This window comes from Oryctolagus cuniculus, chromosome 1, assembly GCF_051225735.1.
Source record: "Oryctolagus cuniculus isolate XC-2025 breed Fujian yellow rabbit chromosome 1, ASM5122573v1, whole genome shotgun sequence".
Lineage (NCBI taxonomy): Eukaryota > Metazoa > Chordata > Mammalia > Lagomorpha > Leporidae > Oryctolagus > Oryctolagus cuniculus.
In genome coordinates, this window is record NC_142867.1 from 136,895,244 (window position 1) to 136,918,923 (window position 23,680).

The 23,680-nt window shown below is 51.4% G+C and overlaps 2 protein-coding genes across 3 annotated transcripts in view; one reads left to right on the forward strand and one right to left on the reverse strand.

Annotated features, from left to right (window-relative positions):
- Positions 1-23,680, forward strand: part of LOC149128653 (uncharacterized) — a 133,971-nt gene that overhangs the window by 9,678 nt on the left and 100,613 nt on the right. For both annotated transcript variants that reach the window (XM_089315715.1, XM_089315716.1), the window contains exon 2: positions 23,256-23,344. In XM_089315715.1, the coding sequence (XP_089171841.1) occupies positions 23,256-23,344 (89 nt within the window). The remainder of the gene's footprint in view (positions 1-23,255; positions 23,345-23,680) is intronic.
- Positions 15,441-21,541, reverse strand: LOC100355755 (NUT family member 2G). Its single transcript, XM_089323501.1, has 6 exons — positions 20,844-21,541; positions 18,899-19,027; positions 17,481-17,954; positions 17,097-17,430; positions 16,720-16,836; positions 15,441-16,035 (listed from the first exon to the last, which is right to left on the reverse strand). The coding sequence occupies exons 1-6, from the start codon at positions 21,539-21,541 to the stop codon at positions 15,496-15,498; spliced, it is 2,292 nt and encodes a 763-aa protein (XP_089179627.1). The 3' UTR covers positions 15,441-15,495.

Below are 23,680 nucleotides of genomic sequence, written 5' to 3' on the forward strand. Positions count from 1 at the left end.
CTCTTTTTCGATTGTTCTGAATAGTTTGAGAAGAATTGGATTTAGCTCTTCTTTAAATGTCTGGTAGAATTCAGCAGTGAATCCATCTGGTGCTGGGCTTTTCTTTGTTGGGAGGGCCTTTATTACTGTTTCAATTTCTGTTTTAGTTATGGGTCTATTTAGGTTTTCTATGTCTTCATGGTTCAATTTAGGTAGATTGCATGTGTCCAGGAATCTATCCATTTCTGATAGATTTTCCTGTTTGCTGGCATACAAGTCCTTGTAGTAATTTCTGATGATACTTTTTATTTCTGTGGTGTCTGTTGTTATGATTCCTTTTTCATCTCTGATTTTATTGATTTGGGTCTTTTCTCTTCTATTTTTAGTTAGTTGGGCCAATGGGGTGTCAATTTTGTTTATTTTTACAAAATACCAGCTTCTCGCTTGGCTGATTCTTTGTAATGTTTTTTTGGATTCAATCCTGTTAATTTCTTCTCTGATTTTAATTATTTCACTTCTCCTACTAGATTTGGGTCTGGTTTGCTGCAGTTTTTCTAGGTCCTTGAGATGCGCTGAAAGCTCATTAATTTGGTACCTTTCCAATTTCTTGATATAGGTACCTATTGCTATAAACTTCCGCTGTGGTCTGAGAAGCTGCATGGTATGATTCTAATTCTTTTAAATTTTCTGAGACTTGCTTTATGGCCTAGTATGTGATCAATCCTAGAGAAGGTTGCATGCGCTGCTGAGAAGAATGTGAAGTCTGTAGATGTAGGGTTGAAAGTTCTGTAGATATCTGTTAGATCCATTTGGGCAATAGTGTCGATTAAATCTGCTGTTTCCTTGTTGATCTTCTGTCCGGATGATCTGTCTATTTCTGAGAGTGGAGTATTGAAGTCCCCCAGTACTATTGTATTGGAATCTAAATCTCTCTTGAAGTCCCTTAACATATCTTTTAAATAGACTGGTGCCCTGTAATTAGGTGCATATACATTTATAATAGTTACATCTTCCTGTTGATTTGAACCGTTAATCAGTATATAGTGCCCCTCTTTGTCTCTCTTAATAGTTTTTGTATTAAAGTTTATTTTGTCGATGTTAATATGGCTACACTTGCTTTTTATGGTTTCTGTTGGCATGGAATATCTTTTTCCAACCTTTCACTTTCAGTCTGCATGCAACTTTGTTAGAGAGATGTGTTTCTTGTAGGCAACAAATAGTTGGGTTTTGTTCCTTGAGCCAATCAGCCAACCGGTGTCTTTTAACTGAAGAGTTAAGTCCATTAATGTTTAATGTGACTATTGATACATAGTGACTTTGCCCTGCCATTTTCCCAGAGATATTTTCTAGTGTATGCTTTGAGCTTCCCATGCTCTTTGACTGGTAGGTGTTCTTCCTTTACCTTCTTTCATATTGATGGCCATGTTTCTGTGTTTCTGAGTGTAGCACATCTTTAAGTATCTTTTGCAGGGCTGGATGAGTGGCGGCAAAGTCTTTCAATTTCTGTTTGCTATGAAAGGTCTTTATTTCACCTTCATTCACAAATGAGAGCTTAGCAGGATATAATATTCTGGTTTGGCAGTTTTTCTCTCTTAGCACTTGTGCTATGTCTCGCCATTCCCTCCTAGCCTGTAGTGTTTCTGATGAGAAGTCTGCTGTGAGTCTAATTGGAGATCCTCTGAGAGTAATCTGACGTTTCTCTCTAGCACATTTTAGGATCTTTTCTGTATGTTTCACTGTGGTGAGTTTAATTACAACGTGTCGTGGTGAGGATCTCTTTTGGTCATGTTTATTGGGGGTTCTATGAGCTTCCTGTACTAGGATGTCTCTGTCCTTCTCCAAACCTGGAAAGTTCTCTGCTAGTATCTCACTAGAAAGGCCTTCTAATCCTTTCTCTCTCTCCATGCCTTCAGGAACTCCTAGAACTCGAATGTTGGGTTTTTTAAATAGTATCCTGTAGATTCCCAACAATATTTTTTAGATTTCTAATTTCCTCTTCTTTTCTTTGGTTTGACTGTATGTTTTCCTGTGCTCTGTCTTCTAAGTCCGATATTCTCTCTTCTGCTTCACCCATTCTGTTTTTAAGGCTCTCTAATGTCTTTGTCATTTGATCTATTGAGCTCTTCGTTTCATTTCGATTTCTCTTCACTATCACACTTTCCTGTTCTACTAGTTTCTGCATTTCATTTTGATTCTTCCTTAAAATTTCATTTTCACGAGAGAGATTTTCAATCCTGTCCAATAAGGATTTCTGTAGTTCAAGGATTTGCTTTTGAAAACTTCTAAATGTTCTTATCATAAATTTTTTGAAATCTGTATCTTGCATATCTTCTATCTCATCATCTTCATAATCTTGGCTTGGGGTGTTTTGTTTATTTGGAGGCATCCTAGTGTCATCGTTGATCTTGTTCCCTCGATATTTGTGTTTGTTGCTTGGCCTAGTTAATTCTTCTTCCCTCACTGTGCGTTTTTTTTTTTTATTTTATACTGTGTCTGTGTTAAGTGGACTGCCTGCTGTTGGAGGAGCCTTGGAGGCTTGAGATGGGTGTGGCCTGAGAGCTCTGCTTGGTTCTTCTGGGTTACGGGTGTGCAAAGGTGACACCCTCAGGTTATGCGTGGTAAATCTCTCTCTTTTTATTTATTTATTTATTTCATTTATTTATTCAGGAGGTAAGTAATACTGCAAGGCTGAGCAGAATTGATGGTATTTAGCTTCCAATCTCTGGCTTCTACCCAAAGAGTCTGTGCAGGCTCTGTTTCTCCTCTGGACTCCCACTGGGTTGCCTAGGCTACTGAATTGTAGCGACTCAGTTCCTTAGCTCTCCCCTGTTGTTATGTATATCCAGAGTGGGGCCTGCTCTTTGTCTCTTGCTCACCTTTGCAAGGTTGGCTAAGAGAGAAACTGTCTGTACCAGTACCCCCTCACCTTTTTTTTCCCCTTCTCTCCTGTAGTCAGTCTGGTGAACTTTCCCGCTTCCCTCTAGATTCTGACCGCCGTTTTCCCGCCAATGTCTCAGGTTATTGAGCTCACCTCCCCTTCCAGCGCTGATGTGTGGACTCGGAGCCCTGGGCATCCCTGCTCTCCCCACTGGTGTCTGTGTGACATGCACTCCCCTTCCTGTACTGGCGTGTAGACCCTGCGGCTCCCGCGGCTCGGCTTCCATGTGGTGGGCGACCTTGTTCTCCCAGTAGGTCCTCCAAGTCACAGACACTAGATCCAGAAGAGTTTCCTCTGCAACTTTTTCCTGATCCTTTTTCTGAGGCTACCGTAACTCCACATTTATTAAACTAAATATCCCCGGACCATCGATGCACGCCCTCACTATTCTGCCATCTTAGCTCCACCTCTGAGAAAGGTTTTACATCCACTGTTTCACTCCCCAACTGGCTTCAATGGCTGGAGCTGTGTAGATCCAAAGCCAGGAGTCAGGAGCTTCTTCCAATTCTCCCACATGGGTGCAGGGGCCCAAGGACTTTGGCCATCTTCTACTGCTTTCCCAGGCCATAGCAGAGAGCTGGATTGGAAGTGGAGCAGCTGGCCCATATGGGATGCCAGCACTGCAGGCGGCAGCTTTACCCACTATGCCACAGCGCCAGCCCATCAAAATCTTTTAATATCATTTATTTTTCTATGCCTTGTCTCTTTCCTCATTAATTGGTAGGAGCTTTTTATTGTATTATGGTCTGGCCTACCTCTGTACCCATCAGGGTGGGGTTAGAGTCCAGGCTTGGGAAGGTCAGGGCCTGGGGTTAGGGTCTGTCTTGGCATAAGGTCAGGGCTCAGGGTCCAGGACTTCTCTTAGTAGAGTTCAGGCCTATCATGGTCTCAGTCAGGTGAGGTCAGGGTAGAAGTAGGGCTCCTCTGGAACTGAAGCCACAGCTGGATGAGGTCCTGTCTGGGACCAGGGTCAGGCATTGCTCTCCACCCTCCCTCTGCTCCTGGCATCCAGTATGGACATGGGAACTGTGCTTCTGTGATCCCTGCTTTGGCTGCTGCTGCCTCCCCTGAGCCCTGCGGCCGCTTCCACCCATCAGCCCAGAGCCCCTCAACCTCTTACAGGCTATGGGGCTGACTAGGGCTGCCATAGGGTGCAGAGTGGTGGGGAGCTGGCAGCCATTGGGCTCCAGAGCTCTGTGAGCCCAGCCCAAGAGCAGTTAGAAACCTGGGAGACAGGGCTAGTGGTGGAGGTCACCTGGATGTTGCCTTGTCGCTCTCAAGCAGGTACCCTCAGGATGACATGAGCCAGATAAATCAGGCTCCCCACTCAGGGAGAAACCTTGCTTGGCTGGGACATCCCCAAATCCCAGGGTGGGACCCTGGACATGGATAAATGGTCAAAGTCTGGCCCTGGGATGGGTGGAGGGAGAAAGCTGGAACACCCAGCTGTACCAGCGAACCCAGCACATCCAGATGCCAGTGATCAGGTCCTCATGCACTCAGACTTTGAGAGGTTTTACCCCTTTGGGGGTGACATTGCCATGCGTCAGCTGCATCTGCCTGTGAACTTCACCTCCTCCATTGTCCCTGTCTGCCTCCCAGCCCTGTATGTGTAGCTAACCAGTCTCACATCCTATTGGATAACTGGCTGGGGAATGCTCACTGAGGTAGCGAATGGGTGTGGGAAAGATGGGAGGCCGAGGGAGGAGAAAAGCGATGAGTGTGGTGCAAGGGAATAAAACAGCGATGGGTCAGCCCTACAAAGAGGCCAAGGCTGGTTTCAGAAGCCACTGGACCTTGGCACTCTGTGCCTCAGTTTCATGACCTGTAAGATGACGACTGGACTGGACCAGGGCCCTTCTGACTCTGAAGGTGTGTGGTTCTACACCCTCAGAAGGCCCTAGACCCAGGCTCTGAAAGTCTTGGAATGTTGGACAGTTGGAATCAAGAATCTAAGTTTACATAGTTACATATTTAATGTTTTTCTCAGGCAAGGATCTGAGAAGACTTGAGTCCTCTGATCATTACAGGTCACCACTGAATACCTTGATTTTCCCTTGTCATAGAAAGTGTTTGGGAAAAGTGGAAAGAAAGTATACTGACCTCTGAGGCAATGTGAAACAATAAAATGATCATGACCTTGGAGTGTTTAACCTTTCTGAAGGCCACCTTGCTCTTCTAAACTGGGTTGACTGCTTTATAGTCCTGTTAGGTGAACTGAGTCACAGAGGAGACAGTTTTAGTTGGTTGCTTGAATGATTGAAGAAAGAAATTTGGCAAAGACTTATGGGCAACAGAATTTGTTGATGGGAGTATGTGTGGTTTGGGGAAAAGCATAAGTGTGATGGTAAAGAGAAAAACAACATATCTGGTAACTGTTTGTAGAGTCATAATTTGCTACAGGCTTTCTCAACAGAGATGGTACAGGTCTGTTGGACTGAACTTGTCTTCATTGATTGGGGCTCTGCCTAGATCCTGGGCCCTAGCCTAATAATTAGAATCACTCCCTAATCAGATGACAAACAGCTACCAGTGTGAACCTCTCTCTGCCACTGGATCCTTCTTGTGGGGAAAGTGATCCCTAGTGATTATACTTGTTTACCTATCCCAGTCCTCACTCAGGACTGTGAAACCGTGTAGTTACTCCACTGTGCTGCTACCTCCTTTGCAGGATAGACCATTATTTCTGTCCTGTAGTCCCTGACCTGGTCTCCTAGCATCCAGCCTCTTGTGTCTCTACTTAACTCTCCAAACAACTATCAGAATGTTACTTTAAAACATGTCATTGCACTTTCCTGTTCATTCCTCCCCATGGCTTTTTCGCTTGTGCTCAGGATAAAATTGAAATTTCCTACTTTGGCTTTAAGCCTTGCATAGTGTTGGCTTCCTGATACCTCTGCCTCATCTCCTGCCACATCCCTCACACCATCCCTGTCACACAGCTCTTGTTTCTTTAGTGTGCCAAGGCCTTCCCCATCTCGGGGTCTTTAGCTATGTTGTTTCAGGGGCCTAGCTTGTCCTGTCCTCCCGTCTTTGCAGAGATTCTTCTTTACATTTAGGATTCAGATCTTCTGCTGAGGAATTTTACTTCACACTGTGAGCTTCAGTAGGTCATCCCTACTATCACATCTACATGTCTTTGTTACTCATAATAGATCTAATATAATTCAACTTGTTTACATGCTGTGACCTACAAATGTCCCCTTCTATCATTAGTGTCCAAGAGATACCTGGCTGTGCACAGATCAGTGGAAGAGTGAATAGATGATTGACTGAGTGGAGAGGTGAGCAATGGAAGAGAAGGTAGATGCATGGTTGGATGGATGAAGATTTGGTGGGCAGATGCATGGATAAAAGGATGGGTGAGTGGATAGATGGGTAGTTAGGCTGGATGTATTGATAGGTGGGGAGATTGATGGCTGAGTAACGGAGAGATTACTGAAAGATGGGATGCATTAGTGAATGAATGGGGATGTGAAGGACAATAGGTGTGCTAGTTGTTGGCTGTGCTAATGTGGGTAGAAGGGTAGATGAAGAAATGGAAGAAAGTGATGTATGGAAAGTGAATAGGGTGATTTATGAAAGGGTGAGCAGGTTGGTGAATGGTTGCTATGCCCATGTGTTGGAGCGATTTGCCTCTCTGTGGCATAGAACAGGTGTGGTCTGTTGTTCAGAGAAGTGAAATGAATTAGATGAGAAGTTGGAAATATTTGAGAAAATGGAGAGGAACTTCAAGGATAATAGGAGACCAAGGCAGTTTTTGATGCTCAGATGTTATGAGAAAAACCCTGTGAGAGGGGTATTGGTGAGTAGTCAGGCAGCGTGAGAATGCAGAGCAGAGTACGTCAGGGTGACTTGACTAAGCCACAGCACACATTACTGACCTCCTGCTTTATGTATTTGTTTGCAATGTGTCTTTTACCACCCTCCAATCTCCAGTAGGGTGAGGTGAGTCTCATTGAGAACCAGTTCCGTCAGTTATTATATGGGCAGAGAACTGACTCAGACAAATGCTCTGTATATAGAGATGGTTTGTGAGGAGAACTCGAAAGAAGAGTCCATGTGCCCTGTGAGTAAGGCCCTGTCTGGGGACGCTTGTGTGTTCTCCTGGGCTCCATTCCTCATCAGTCTCCCCGAGAGTAACCTCTCTCCTGGCCCAGACCAACGTCAGGGCATCTGCAAGAGGAAGCCTAAATCAATACCCATTTTCATGGCAGATTTAAATGTCCTAATTGAAGTGTGACATAACTACCCAAGAGTATGTAATTCATAAGTCTAAAGTTTGATGCCCTCCCCACACTCCCAAAATGTGTTACCAGCACCCCCAGAAGCCCCACTTCATACCTTGTTCTTGTCGTTGATATTCAAGGCAACTACCACCTTCACTTTTAAGCACCTTAGACTAGATTCTTAGTTTATATTAACAGAATTACAGCTAGCACTCCTTTGTGTCTTAATGTTGTATACATGAGACCCATACATGCTGTAACACATAGTTAAGGTGTTTTCACTCTCATTGCCATATAGTGTGCTGCCATGAGAACTGAATTTTATTATCAGTTCTGTGCTGGGGAGTGTGGGGAGCAACTCGGACTAGACTAAGTTACTGGAATTGAGACTTATTCTATGCATCTGCTCTCCCACAATATGGCGCTGGGAGAGAAGAAAACAGCTTCTGCACAGCTGCCTCCAGTTCAGCCAATAAACTGTAGGACTTGCTCCTGATTGGAGGAGAGCAGCGTACTCGGCGTGTGGGCAGCCGAGTTGGGATTGGCAGAGGAGGACTATAAAGGAGGAGAGAGACGGCATGCACCAGGAACATCTAAGGGGAACACCTGTGCAGTCCCCGAGAGAGCCGGCCGGCGGTGTGCCGCTCCCCTGCGGAAGTGGGGAATGTGGCCAGGGGGAACTGCCCTTCCACGGAGGTGGAAGGGATAGTAGCCAACCCGGGAAGAACCAGCAGCAAACCCGGGGAGGGCCGAGCAGACAAAAGAACAGCGCAGGGTCCTGTGTCGTTCCTCCACGAAGAGGGGGAGCGACATAATGGTGCCGTGACTCAGATATGAAGCCTAGGCAGGGCTTAGTGTCGTTCCTCCATGAAGACGGGGAACGACAGGGAGGTATTTGAGTAGTTTCCACCTGGAGATATCTGAGTAGCAGAGCTGTGCACATTTTTTATTACTCTTCGTAGCAGAGATGAACACTCTGTCTTTCGTGGTACATTTCCTAGAAAGTCACGACTAGCACTGCAGGATAGAAAGGGGTGTGGTCACCTTCCTCCCAGGTTAGCAAACAGCCTGCATGAGAGGTTGTATCCTCACCAACACTCATTCTGATCATTTTGGCAAGTGTGGTGGTTTATGATTTTTATTTGCATTTTCCTGATGACTGACTAACTACATTTTCATATGTGTATTGTCATTGGAGATCTGTGAAATTTCTGTTCTATTTTTTTTAACCTGTTGTTTTTCTGTTAGGTTGCCTTTTTCCTTTTTTTCCCCCTTTTATTTAATGAATATAAATTTTCAAAGTATAGCTTATGGATTACAATGGTTCCCCCCCCATACTTCTCTGCCACCCGCAACCCTCCCCTCTCCTGCTCCCTCTACCCTTCCATTCACATCAAGATTCGATTTCAATTCTCTTTATATACAGAAGATCAGTTTAGCATATATTAAGTAAAAATTTCAACAGTTTGCATCCACATAGAAACACAAAGTGAAAAATACTGTTTCTACTAGTTATAGCATTAAATCGCAATGTACAGCACATTAAGGACAGAGATCCTACATGAGGAGTAAGTGCACAGTGACCCCTGTTGTTGACTTAACAAATTGACATTCTTATGTATGGCATCAGTAATCACCCTAGGCTCTTATAATGAGTCACCAAGGCTATGGAAGCCTTTTGAGTTCACTGACTCTGATCATATTTCGATAAGGTTGTATTGACTTTTTCTTGTAGTCTCTCTTTGTATATAATGGATATAAGTTCCCTTTTTTACATAAGGACTGGGTCCCATTTTATAGGTATAAAAACCGAGCTGTAAAACTGTACAGTATAGGTTTAAAAACTGAGGTGTAAAAGCAGAGACAGAAAGTGAGAAGGTGAAAGTGAGTGATACGCCCTGGGCCCAGCCATTCCAGTCACTACAGCATCCTCCATGTGGCCAAGTCTCCTGAGCAGGCCTCTGTGGGCTAAACTGTTCCATACATGGCACATGGAGTGGAGAGGAAATTGTTAGGACCGTAAAGCTGCCGACAGTGTTCTGCCACATGGGCCTGCTGTGTGACTAGCTACTCCTGGTCTTTTTGTCTTCTGAGCTGGTGTTGTCCTCTGTAATGGGGGATTCTGAAGCCTCCCTCATGTGGTTGTTGAAAGGATGGTGCATTGGGTGGATTAACATTCCCCAATTTTTTTCTTCCCGGGAACCTTTGAGTTTGACCTTTGTTGGAAATGGGGACTTTATAGATGTACTTCATTAAGAATCTCAGGATGACAACACCTTTTGGGTAGACCCTAAATCCAATGACTGCTGTCCATATGAGAAGAGAGGCCAGTTTCAGGCATGTGATGCAGTGAATACGAGGCTACTTGTGTTGCCACAGCCCTTGTTAGGGTGCCTGTGTTTGAATTTAATTCCAGCTACTTGTTCATATGTACCTGGCGACAGCATTGATGGCTCAGGTAGCTGGCCCCACGCCACTCAAATGGGACTTGGAATCCGTTCCCAACTCTACCTTCAGTCTGGCCCATCCCTGCCTTTCAAGAGCTTTAGGCAAGTAGACTAAGAGATGGAAGATCTCTGCCTGTCATTCTTGGTCTCTGTCTCTCTCCAACTCTCAAATAAATAAAAATGAAGGTGTTAAAAAATAAGAGGATCCATGAAGACACACAGAGGTAAGATATTCCTATGGAGATGGAGGCAGAGGCTGGAGTGATACAGTTAGAAGCCACAAAGCACCAACAGCGACCAGAAGTAAGCAGAGGTGAGGAATTCCTCTTGCAGCCTTTTTAAGGTGGAGTGACTTTGACAACACCTGGCTTTTGACCTCTGGCTTCCAGAATCATGAGAATCAGTTTCTCTTATTTCCAAACTACCTAGTTAATGACAACTTATTATGGCAAGCTTTTATAACGGAATACATTTAGCTAAATCGTACCACTAGCAAAACAACAGATTGAAATCTAGAATCTGGTGTTTGTTGTCCCCACTCTGAACACTGACTCGCCCTGGCAGTAGGAAGGGTCCTTTGGCAATTTAGCTTTTATAAAAAGATTTGTTTATTTAATCTGAAGTCACACTTGCAGAGAGAGAGGAGAAACACAGAGAGAGGATCTTTCACCTACACTTTCACTCCCCACATGGCCACTACATCCAGGGCTGGGCCAGGCTGAAGCCAGGAGCCAGGAACATCATCAGGGTCTGCCATCTGGGTGGCAGGGGCCCAAATGCTTGGGCCACACTCCACTGCTTTTATCTGTCTCATTAGCAGGGGGTTGGATGGGAAGTAGAGTAGCAGGGATTTGAACTGGCACCCACAGGAAGGCTAGCACTGCAGGTGGTGCTACGTACAGTGCCTGCACCAGTAACTCAGTTTTCATTGCTTCCCAGTGAGCTTGCTGAGCTACAGGGAGGGCCTTCAGTTCCCTGCCCTCCTTGTGGGAGGAGGTTCCAGGTCAGTTGATTCCCTGTCCCTACACCCCTCATTGCTTCTTTCAGGCTGTCTCACCTGGGCCCCCTCCTGAGAGTCTGCTGCACCCACAGGCAGAGCAAAGGGCCTGCTGAGTGCAGGGCTGGGCTGGACCTCCTCTCCAGCGTGGCCCTGCGCCTGCCTTCTCCTAAAAAGGCCCTGTTGTGGTGTCTCAGGGCCAGTGCCCTTGACAGTGCACCTGATGGGCACACCATCATGCACATACAGCCCTGCCTTCCTGTTATACCTTCCCAAGGCCAGGGCACTGCTGAACTGGACTTCTGAGAGTCCAGACAAGCACCCCTGCCCCTCTTTCTTCACCCTGTCCATCACCACTGCCTGTGTCTGGGAACCCTCAGGATTCCTTCCCTGCCTGACCTGGTCCCCACCTCCTCCCCAGGGCTCCCTGCTCTGCCCTGAATTGCACCCGCCCTACCCAGAGTGCCAAGACACAGCTCTGAGGAGACACGTGCTGCGGAGTGACTCAGTGCTCACACTGTGGGCCAGGACAGGCCTGGCTGCAGTCTGTAGTCGGTCATCCGCCTGCACTGTGACCTTAGCCAGGTTTCCTCACCTGGAAATGGGCTTGGTCTTAAGGTTCCTACAGAAAAGTAAGCACATTGCCTGGCATTCAGCAGATGCTGAGCAAGTGCTGGCCCTCCAGTTCCAGATCTTGTCCATCTCCCTGTGTCTGAGCTGCACTTGTTCTTAGTGCCTGTCTCAGACCTTCCCCTGCATAGGGTCCTAAGAAGTGGGACTTTACCCTCTTGGAGCTCCCCAAGGGCCTGGAGACTGCTGGGGTCCTTTGGTGCTTCCCCCACCAGCACAAAATCCAGGGTGATGTTGGGGACCCCATAGCTCATAGCACTCATTGCATGGCCTGGAGCAGACAGCACCCACTGTGCAGGTGAGGCCTGCTGCCGCCTTCTCAGGCTGGGTGGTGGCACAGTGAGAGGAAGGCAGGGGAGGGGCACTCACTGTGGGGAGCCCAAGAAGGGAACAACAGGACAGCACAGGCACAGCACTGTCCTCAGGAGGACGCTGATGTGAATTCCCCAGCACACAGTATCCAGTCAGCACCACCTGGGAGCCCAGTGGCTGACACTGAGTGACTAATAGACCTGGAGGGCCAGAGTCCAGGTGTGGGCCACCTGGTTCCTAGTGAGCCCCTCGTGCACATTCTGCTCCCGCCTTTCCAGCTTCTTCGGGTTGCACCACACCCTGGCCAGTGACCTATTCCTGCATCCTCAAAGTGCATCCAGACAACCTCTGCTTCTGTCCTCACCTTCCTTCTGCCCCTGCCCCCTGCTACCCCGTCCCCTTAGAAGGACATCAGGGATGGTACCTGAGTACTCCAGGGGTCCTCTACCCTCTAGGGCGCCCAGCTCCATCCAGTGTGCAAAGTCTTTCTGCACATGAAGCCACTTAGTCCCAGGTCCCAGGGATGAGAATGAGGACACCCGGAGGCCATCGAATTGTGATCGCACCAAGTCCCCCTTTTCTCTCCCTGTCAATGGCTTCTACCTTTTCTTCTTTGCTGGCGTCTTTTTGGTCCTATCTCTGCCTGGTGCCTGCCAACTTGGCACCCTGTGCCTAGCAGCAGGCTTGCTCTGTTAACTGCCTGTGGCCTCCTGTGACACCCTAGGTCCTGACACAGCCGTCCTCACCTTGTTTGTACAAGCTGCACCCTCCCCCAGTGGGTGGAGGAAGTGTGGTTCTGGAGCCCCTAGTTTGCTACCTTCCCAAAATCTGGGGACTGGTGAAACAGGCCAGTGTGGGTCTGGTCTGCTGGCACTGCGCCTGGCACTGCGTCTACCCCAGCATCTTCCCAGGGTCTCCTGCTCAGTGGGCTGGGTTGACAGAATCACGAGGCCCACTCCTTCCCCAGACCCAGCATCTGCTCCATCCTACACCAGCCTGTTGTTCACCTGGACCCCACACAGCCCTAGAACTGCGCTTACCTGGCTTCTGCTGCCATTTATCCTGAGGGCCTCCCAGAAAGCCTTGGTGTGACCTTTCATCCCGTGTCCCAGTGTCCTTGCCTGACACTTCCCCTTGGCTCTTCTGCCCACCCTCAAACCAAGTGTGGCGGAGGTGAGGAAAGCAATGACCCACCCTGCTGCTCTTCTGATCTCTCATGCTCTCCATGCCTGCCCTTCCCTTGGGGTCAGCATACAGTTCCCTTGTTCAGAAAGGAGACCTTGCAGGAAGACTCAAGTGTGGGATCCCAGGAGAAGAGCAGGTGTGTAGGGGGACACTAAGGGGCACCGTCAGGGGAGAAGGCTGATTCTGCCTCTCACGGAACGTGCCTGCTACAGGGACACCAGGCCTGCGGAAGGAGTGAGACGTCCCACTCAGGACCCACAGTGCAGAGGATCCAGGGCTTTCCTGAGTAGAGAAGCAGCACGGCTGGAGGTTTTAAAGGGAAGACTGAACTGCAGTGGACCTCAGGGAGGGAAAGCCTGGGGTGTAGCTGACTGAGCATGGCTGCATCCAGAACCAGGACGTGAGGAAAGGGGTCCTGGCCTGTGACTGGAGGACGAGAGAGGGACGTAGGAGCTGGGGTGGTTACCTGAGTGTTACCTCAGCAGCCTGCTCAAGCTCTTGGTGCGTGGATAAGAGGGAGATCCTGTCCTGCTTCTGACAGGGACGGCCACGTGACGACTGTGAAATGTGAAGAGACCATCAGCCCTGCTTACAAAAGCCTACCGTCAACAGCAGCTCTTACGTGAGTCTTTTCTTTGGAGGGTTTACCAGCACCTAACTGACTTGATGGACAAGAAAGGCCCAGCTCCAGCACGCTCTTGCATTTCTTCCACACCATGGTTGGGGTGAGGGCTACTCAGAGGTCATGTGAAGGTCACAGGACAGTAGCCCAGGTTCAGTAAAATCACAGGGTTACAGAATGCCTCCCCTCCAACACCTCCCCACCTCATCAAAAGGGCTCCTGTGGAATAACAGATTATAGCGGAAGATACTGCATGGACTCAACCCAGCCCCAGGCCATTGCCAGCTTGGGAGTGATGCAGCACATAGGGGTATTTTCTCCCTCTCCCTTTTCTCCATCTCCCTCCCTCTCTTCTTCTCCCTTCCTCTTGTACCTTTCAAATAAAATGAAAAAAAAATCAATTTCTCTTAAAAAATGAATATCAATCCCCTTCAGCTGTTCCAAAGTAGAACCGGAACACTCGTAACTCATGCTGTGAGGGTAGTATTATTATGTTTTTACTGAAGTTCTTTTTTTATTTATTTATTTGAAGGCAGAGTTACAGAGAGGCAGAGGCAGAGACAGAGAGGTCTTCCATCTGCTGAATCACTCCCCAAATGGCCACAATGACTGGAGCTGACCTGATCCAAAGCCAGGAGCCTGGAGCTTCTTCTGGTTCTGCCATGTGGGTGCAGTGGCCCAAGGACTTGAGCCATCCTCCACTGCTTTCTCAGGCCACAGCAGAGAACTGGATTGGAAGTGGAGCAGCTGAGACTCGAACCGGCGCCCATATGGATGCTGGTGCTGCAGGTGGCAGCTTTACCCGCTACGTCACAGTGGTTCCCTTACATTCTCTTGATTTCACAACCAAAGCAGCAGTAATTGAAGAAAATGAGAATCTCTGGACACTGCAGGAAGGGGTGTTGGCATCAGAGGTGGAATTCGTCCTTCGGGAGACTGAGATGGGGGGAATGAGAGCTAGCCCAGGGCAGCCTTAGTCATGAATGTTTGTCTGAAGTTAGTGAGAGGCTTGCACACAAGGCACCCGTGCTGGTTCAGGGAACAGAGCTTAGTGGGGTTTGAAGTCCTTCACAGGGCCGTGCTGGTCTGGGGACACTGCAGAGCCTGTCTAGGGTAGGAGTCAGGTCCTGAGAGCCCCTGTGAGGCCGCCCAGGTTCTTTCCTCCCAGCCCAGGATGCCTTCACAGAAACTGCAGGGGCTGCGAAGGGCCTCAGCTGCCCCCGTGTGTCCCAGGAGCCAGCCCTTCTCTTGTCTGCCAGGAGACCTGTGTCAGCCACTGCCTGTGGTCGACTGATGAGCAGACTCGTGCTGGCCTGCCCTTTTCCCGGCCTCTGGGACAGCATGGGTCTTCCTGTTAGGACCAGTGAGGGCCACCCCCAGTGCTGCCCAGGGCACAGAGCCGTCGAGGACCTCCTGCAGTGCTGAGGTCCCCCTGTGAGCAGTTCCCCCTGGTGACTGAGAAAGCACAGCCCTTGGCTTTGGCGGCCATCAGTGCTGCTCAGTTTGTCGGCCTCCATTTCCCGAGATGCCGCAGCCTCTTTTCCCAAAGCTAGCTCTTTCCACCACCCCAGACCCACACTGAGGAGGGACCAGGCCTGCCAGGAGCCTACTTCAGGGGAGCAGAAAGGAGCCCCCTTGGGAGGGTGCCCACTCCAGGCTCAGTTCTCGAACTCTGCTCCTGGGGCCCTCATCTGACGGCTCAGAAGCAGCTCCCAGGAAGACATTTATAGGACACAAAGGACAGCGGGGCTCTGGAGGACCCAGAGCAAATGAGGGCTTGTGTGGGTGGTGATGGTGCGGGGCACTAGCAGCCGGGGTAGAAGTGTGTGAACCCGGAGGGAGACGTCGGTCAGGCCCCTGTGCAGCCACGAGCAGGCATCCCCGTCTGTCTTGCCTCACCGTCCACTCCCCACTGACGCCAGGACAGAGGGCAGCAGAACAGAGACGATTTCCAATGTAACTTCCTTTATTTACACAAACAAAGTCCCAAAGGGATGATTCCACACTCTTGCCCCAGGTCCCTCCACTTGGGGCTCCTAGAGTCGCCCTCTTGTGGTGAGGAACAGCAGGGTCAGCACTTTGGGTGCAGGGCAGAGTTAGGGTCCATGTGCTTCAGGCTGCACCTGGAGGAGCTGCTCCCAGAGCCCTGGTGCCACCTAGTGGGCTGAATGGTGCTTCTTCCTCCTCCTGGTGACCAAGTGGTCATGTTTCCTCTTCTGAGCCTGGGAGTTTCCCACAGAGCCCAGAGCCTGGGCCTGCCCTGCAGAAGCCCTGAGCTGAGGCACTGGGCAGGGCTTCTTTTTTGCAGGGCCCTGGCCTCCCTGCAGAGCTTGCTTCCTGGACTTTGCAGCATGTGGGAGGGGTCCCCTAGGATCCCTTCCGTGGGTAGACAGGGGTTTTGGTGCTCTGCAAGGATTCCCAGCTCCAAGGCAGGGCAGGTCTTCAGCAGAGACCTTGCTCCGTGCAAAGCCCAAGGGCAGCAGGTGGTGCTGGGAGGCCAGGAGGAAGGAGAGACTGGGAAGTTCCTCCTCGTTCTCACTGGAGTTGTCCAATGGTGTGTGCGGGCCCCCAACAGAGGGTCCTCCTCTGAAACTCCTGGCATCTTTGGTGGCCCCCAGTGAGGGACACTCCCGATGTCCACTAAAGACAGCATTAACCTCAGGCCTGCACAGGGGGGTGTCTGGAACAGCATGTCTCTGCAGGTCTTAGGAAGGCATGGACCAGGAGTAGCACTCAGCTCTGGCCCCAAGGCGGGGGCCCTGGTTGTCACTCTGTGCACTTTGTTGGGGTCCAGATTCAGAATTGCTGGGGTTCAGTTGGGGCACACCATGACTGGGGGTTGCCCCCACAGCCCCATCCTCTTTCAAGGAGCAGTGCTTCGCCATCACCTGCAGAGGAAACAGGCCCTTAGTGGCTGTGCCAGGTGTGAGGGAGGCCAGGGAGTGCACAGCAGGTACTCGGGAGGAGGCAAAAAGGCCTGATCTCTGGGCTGGTCCCATTAGTGTGAGGGGTTCTGCCTCCACCCACATAGGCCTCATTCTAGCCCTGTACCCTAACCTGGAACTGGCTCTTCTGTCTCCTTAACACATGTGTGCACCTGCACCCCACCCGAAGCAGCTCCTCAAGAAGTCATTTTTCCCCAGCAGAGTAGGGGGAGACAAAATGATCTGGGTCTGCCATGCTGGGGTCCCCCCTTCTACCACCAGTCTACCTAGGTGCCCCTCCCTGCCCTGTCTACCTGCTGTCCATAAACCCCTGGTACCTGGTGCCCCTCCAGGCCCTGTCTATATGAAGCCCCCACCCCTGGTTTCCTGGTGCCCCTCCCTGCCCTGTCTACATGCTATGCCTGCTCTACCTGCTGACCACCTTCTGTCCTTTACCTGGTCAGCAGTCAGCCCTTCCTCCTTCTCCAGCTCCTTGGACAGGGCCGTGAGGTCCAGCTGTGGATCTGGGGAAAGCAATTCTTCCAGGAATCTGGGGTGAATGATGGCCTCCGCCTAGAAGAGATGCAAGATGTCCATGATCATCCTTGCATGAAGCACCTGAGATGATGGGAACTTGAACAGAACCAGAGAGCAATGATGGCCCCATCACTGTTCACACTCTGGGGTGTAAATCAGTGGGCAGTCAGCTTCACTCCCTCCCTCCCTCCCTCACTGAGGAACATAAAGGCAGTGGTGAAGAACTTGCATTTGGCTTAAGGGCCTGGCAGGGTCATTTTTTGGATCTTGCATCCCAGTGCTGCATCCCAACCCACCTTGGTGACAAAATCCACCTGGGAGCATAGATGGTCAATGTAGGACAGCATTTCCGGGTCCGGGCATGACCCCTCATTCTCCAGGAAACCTTCATCTGTGTCCTCTTCTGGGTGGCCATCGGGAGGCTCCAAGGACAAGGGTGTTGGCCCCAGCAACGTGTCCATGATTTCCATGTACTCCTTCACGGCCTCTGGTGGGATCTCCTTGGGTGTCTTGTCCTGAGGCCCCTGGTATCTGGGTGGCACTGGACAGGCAGGCAGGGCCTTGGAGCTGGCCTTCCTGGCGGCACACCCTGTGGATGGGAACATGGTGTGAGTGCAGGGGCTCCAGCGTCATGTCAGCCGCAGTGGGGTGGACAGTTGTTGGAGGACATGAGTGGTCACGCTGGGCCAGGAGAAGCTGACAAAAGCATCCGAGAGAGGAGATGGGGCCGAGAGGTGGAACATCTGTCACCAGCACTCTGTGTTCTTATCTCCAGACCCCATCCTGGTAGTTTGCTGGCTCCTTGGGAAGCTAAGGGATGAGAGGCACTAGGACTGAGGTATGAAAAATCCCCAGGTAATGGCCCAAAGCATGTGGGCCCCTGGGCTGCCCGTGGACATTCTGCACAAAGGAACACATGTTGCTCTTGAAGGAAAGGCCCAGACGAGGGGACAGCAAATCCTGGGGTTGCGTTGGCCTCTGCCACGGACTGTGCTGGGACACGGGAGACTGTACCTGGCTGCTGGACAGCCACAGGGGCTGGGGGCCCTTGAGGAAGCAGTGCTGGTGAGACCAGTGTGGGCTGGCAAGGTTTCCCCTTCATCCACTCCAGCTTCTGCATCTGCATCTCCTCCTCTTCCTCAAACTCCATGAACCTGAGCATGGGGGACACAGGTCAAATGTGAGGGGCCCACGCCCTGACAACATTCTGGCGGCAGCTGGTGGCAGACACATGCACGTGTCCCTTGGGGTCAGGGAGGTCCAAGTCTGGTCAGTCCCACAGGGGTAAAGCATGCTGGGAACAGTGCTCTGTCTGCCCTGCTCGGGCAGGTGACGTGTGTCTCTGATCCCCTGCAGGCCCAGTTAACAAAGGCACAGCAGATCTCACCACTTCCATGCCTGGTCTGGCCCCACACAGAGCCCCAAGTAGGGCTGACTCCAGAGGCTGCGCAAAAGGACATTTCTCACAAGCGCTTTTGGGTCCTAGTTCAGAATCAAAGATCCTGAGCCCGAGACTGTGACCCTTGTAGGGGGAGCAGGGATTAGGGTCCAGGGGCAGGCAGGAGGATGGGAGGCCTGGCTGAGAGGTGGGCATGGCCTCTGAGTGCTGTGTGTTTCAACTTATCATACTGCATGAACCGGCAGAAATGCAGACAGGGCCGTGTGTCTGAGACACCAGATCCCTGAGGACACACTCTGGGTTGCAGCACATTCTGGGATGGCGTTTCACCGTGACAACACATCTGTCCACAGCCCCCTCTCCAGGGTGTGAGGCAGAAGCTCCGATGGAGGTCTTGCTGTGTGCAGAGTCCTCGTGGTGGGAGGAACCACAAGGGCTGCCCTGGCTGCTCCACCTCAACCTTGAACGTCAGAGCCTGGGTAGCTCAGACACAGATGGGGAGGACTCCCGGGGAGGAGAGTGCCTAGAACCCTACATCCAGGTGGTGGGGCAGTATCCTGGGAGAGCAGGGCCCACGGAGGGACTGATCCAAGGAACGGCCCTCTGCGTACATGTGCTCACACGTCCAGCCCCTCAGGCCCAGCCTCCCTCCCCAGCCTCCTCCACCACACAGCACCGGGACTCGGACTCCCAACTCACTTTTCTGCCATCTCGTAGAAGATCATGCGGTCGAAGTTGCTCTTGTGCTGCCATTCGCGCAAGGCAAACCGCAGGCCCTCCTCCAGCGGCATGGTGGGCCTCCGCTGGGCCAGGGTCCGCAGCACGGGGCTGGAATGAATTACCTGGAGTCAGTGAAAATGCACTAGCCCACCCTGCCGCCTGAGCTCAGGGGTCTGACTACTGTGCTGGGGTCTCCCTTTCCCTCTGTCCCTGTCGTGTCCTCCTCCAGTGTGGGCTCTCCAGCCTCCTGGCCACCTCTCATCTGGGGGATACCCACTTCCAGGGCTGTGCTGACCTCTCGGTCTTCCTTTTGCAGCTTCAGTATCACAGTGCAGCATGAATTGGATGCTTGTATCCCGTAAATACATGTGTGCAAGTCCTAATCCTCAGTGTGATGGGGTCTGAGGTGGTGTCTGTGGTGCAGTTAGGGTTAGGAGAGGTCCTAAGGCTGCAGCTCCCGTGATAGTACTGGTGTCCTTAGAGGAGAAGCAAGACTCGCCATAGCTTGACTCTCAAATGAAGACAGTGGGAAGGTCCTGTCTCAGGAAAAGCAGGCTCACCGGAATCTGAATCCAGCCATGTCCTGTGCTCAGTCTTCCAGCCTCCAGACGTGACACATGAACATCTGTGGCTGAAACTGTCCAGTGTGTGGCCTTGTGCAGTGCAGCCCAAAGGGAGAAGCACACAGAATGATCTGACCTGGGTGCCAGGGCTCTGGTGCGGGCTCCTGGCCCCAGGGCTGAGCGTGTAACCTGCTTTATAGTTGCTGGCCAGAGGCTGCACTGGAGTTGGGACCTCAGAGCTCCTTGGAGTGGGGAGAAGGAAGGGAGCCATGCAGGCTGTGCCCTGATTAGGGGACCAAGCTCAGTGCATGGGGACTGAGTTGGGGGTGATGTGCCTCCTGGGCAATGCTGAGTGTCCAGAGCGGCAGGGAGATGGAGACGTCAACACCAAGGCGTGGAGACTGCTTTCAGCTGCAGGCTGAGTGCCGATGCGGCCGGGAGGTCAGAGGTGGGTGCGACATGGACGCAGTGCCCTGCTCAGTGGAAGGTGGCTGTGTCTGTCGTGATGGTGGTAGACAGGAGGAGCCGGGCCCGAGTGGTCAAGAAAGGGGAGTGTGCCACTGCGGGGAAGGCTCCCTCTGGTTTGATCCCCAGCAGCCCCAGACAGTGGCCTGCGTTCTTGCCTTAGGGGCTCAGAGTCCCGTCACAGCCTGGACCGTGGTGTTTGGGCTGTGGCTGTGTTCCTGACCACATTGTCTTTTCCTCATGATGGCATGACCGCAGTCGTTTCCTGAGACAGAGCGTGTGCCTGGCCTGTGCGAAGCTCAGCAGGTTCAGCTGCAGTGACCTTTAGCTCCCTGGGAATGGGTGTGAGCATCTCCTCCCCTATGAGGGCTCTGGGCTGTGATGTCAGTGCTGGCCCGAGACAGACCCTCGTGTTGGGGCCCCAGCGTGGCCCTGGGTGAGTTCCCGACCACCTTCTGTCTTCCTGGAAGTCCTGGGAAGAGTGAAGGTTGGGCTGTGTATAAGACTTCCCTCCTTATCGCCCCTCATGTCAAGTTCCTGAGTTCTGTGACCCTCTGCATACATGCCAGTGGTGGACAGGGATTGCTGTGTGGACTCAGACTCAAACCCCAGTGGTGGCTCTTGTGATCCCAGGACCCGCTCTGACCTTGAGTGTTCTGTAAGGGTCACCCTGGAAATGGTGGAAATGTAAATGTTATCACAGGATAGCTAAGATCCAGTGGGGAAAGGCCCTGGAATCGTGTCACACGCAGCATGAGGTAGCATGGCTGACAATGGAACTGCATGTGGTCTCTCGATTGCCTTCAGGGTCTTCCTTTGGGAGCCCTCATAGCCTGCGTTGCCCACCCCGTGATCCTCCCAATGCACTGCCCCAGGCCCTGGGCATGGGTGCTCACATGAGGAAGCAGGACAGAGCTTCTGTGTCAGGGCTCTGGGGCAGGAGCCTCCGGGCCAGGGCCTTGAAGTGCTGCCAGCGCCGGAAGTTCTCGTAGACGCTGGTAGAGTTGCATGGGTTGTCTGGTGAGGCTTGGGCCTTGGGAGTAGGCAGGATGTGCTCCCTGTCTGCCCCTTGTGGTGGTGGCCCGTTGTTAACTGGGAAGATCATTGGGGCCAGCTGGGCAGCTGGTGGTGGAGTTGGAGGAGGGAGTCCCAGAGGCCAGCCCCCCTGACTGGCCTGGGTTCCCGCCATGGTAGGTGCAGGCACTGTTGCCTGCAGGGAAGACCCAGGCACTGCTATGGGAGCAGGGTTCTGCCCTGCCCCACAGAACCCCTCTGGGGCATTCAGGCTGATACGGGTTTGGTTGTAGACCAAGGTCTGAGAATGGAGGGGCTCCACTGGCTGCCCTCCTGTCCTCAACTGGAGTAATAGGTGGACGTTCCCAGCCACATTGGGGCCGCAGCCACCATCTCCAGCCACCGCGGGCATCCTGGGGATGGCAGCAGGCAGTAAAAGGCAGCTGCCTGGAGGGAATGCCACATTCAGGAGGGGCGGAGGGGGCTGCCCCCAGGGTGGCTGGGGTGCAGGGCCGTGAGTTGGTTGGGGAAAGGGCAGCAGCATGACGAGAGACGTGGAGGTGCCTGGGTGCGGGATCATGGCTGTTCCCAGCCCTGGAGATGCTGTGGAGACAAAGGAGAAGGGTGAATGGAATAGGGGAACCAATTCTCAATACCCTTCTCGAATAGCAATTCTCAAATACCCTTCATTGCCAGGATGGAACAATGAGTTCTCACTGCCCCTAGAGTCACACAGGGTGACTCCTAGTTCTATAGGTGTCTCCCAACACCTGGATCAGCTTTGCCTCCCTAGTGGCACTGGGCCCCTCAGTACTCCACAGCAAGCCAGGGGACTTACACAGCTGTGGTGCCACGTGCCCACCCGGCCTAGGTAAAGCCAGCTGATTCACAACTCTGAACACAGACCCCACCTTAGGCTTCTTTAGCTGACACTTCTTAGTGGAACCCTTCCCTTAAACCCTAGCACAAGAAGGTCAAAGGTCTGGGAAGAAATCTCTCCCTACCATGGACTTGTGATTCATGAGCATAACCTTGTAATCTCTGAGGCTAACGTCATCCTGCTAGCAGGTGGTACTCCTCTTCAGAGGGCCCTGCCGAAACCACAGGGAGCGTTTATTGGCCACCCCTGGTTGCATGGCCTGGTGGTCCCTCTGGCCACTCTAGAAGCTGTGTTCCCCAAGAACAGGACTGCTAGGAGGATGTTGGTCCCTTGAGATGGTGTCCTTATACAATCAGTGATGGCTGCATAGGGTAGGAAAGTCCACATTGTGGTGACTGGTAGGGCTGTCTGCGGAGGTGTCCGGGATTTCATAGTTTCTAAAGGGTCAGATCAGAATTGGTTGAGGGAATTGTGACCCTCTGGGATCGTTCTTTATGCTCTCAGTGATGGAAAGCGAAGGCTTGAGGAGTAGGCTTGAGTCAGGGAGTTGGGGGGGGCAGTATGTACTGGAACACATCTCTGACCAGGAACCACACAGAGCCCAGTAAATGACAACAGGCACAAGGCACCTGCGTCTGAGGATCAGGACCCGTGTCTTCAGATTGAACATAACCTTCCTAACTGCTGCTCTCCATTCTTTAATATAAAAACAGGTGTGGTTTTTTGGGCACAGTGAGTTAAGCTGCAACTTGGCATGTCCACATCCCATATTGGAGCTTGTTCTAGCCCTGGCAAACTGTACTTCTGATCCAGCTTCTTGCTAATGTGAGAAGGGAGGCAGAAAATGAAGACATAGCACATGAATTCCTGTCCTTTGTTGGAGACTCTGGCAGTGTTCTGGGTTCCTGGTTTGACCTTGCCCAGCTCTGATTATTTCAGACACTGGAGAGTAACAGTGGATAGAAGATGTCGATATCTCTCTCCCTTCCTCCCCCTCTCCCTCCCTTTATTTCTCTCTCTCTCCCTCTCCGTCTCTCCCTTTGCCTCTCTCCCTCTCTATCCTCCCTCTCTCCTTCTTCCATTGCTTGTCAAGCCCTCACTATCTCCCCTCCTGTGTCACTCTGCTACTCAAATAAATAAGCTTTATGCAAATAAAGGTGGAAAACAGCATTCACTGAAACTTCCTGTGGAAATCCAGCCACTCTGCCCAGCTGAACTTGTCTGTGAAGTACAGACGTGGAGTCCGTGCACTGCCATCATCTTTATGGAAAGTCCTGGGCAGGGGCCACCATGAGATGTAGGATGACTTGGGTGAAAGACTTGTGTTTCCACTACAAGAGGAACAATGCACACCACTTAGGGGAAACCCAAGCCCTCTGTTGCCTGATGTTAATTGCCATTCCTGTCCTTGCAGAATCCAGAAAAAACAACTTTCCTGGAGTGAGAGAAACCACTACTGGGCAGGAAGCAGAGAGCTGGAGGATCTGGGCGGTGGAGGTTGAGGTAATTTCCAGCCTCACTCAAGGAAGAGTGGGTAAAAGGGAAGGAGCCCAACTCATCATTTTCATGGCTAAGTCCATTTCATCACATCATCCTAATACCTAGGATACCCCTGTCTAAACCCTCTGAGCCCTTTCAAGGGCAGGCTCCCTGTGACTGAAATTGTAGGCTCAGCCCCGCCCATCCTCACACTACACCCCTCAGACTGAAGTGACCTGTGTCCCTCTCCTAGTTTACAGAGAATGAATCCATTTGCTCCCGTATCTTCTACTCATCAGTACACTTCCCGTGGGGCCTCTTTATCCACCTGTACGTGGTCAGTAGTCTCCCCAGTCAGCA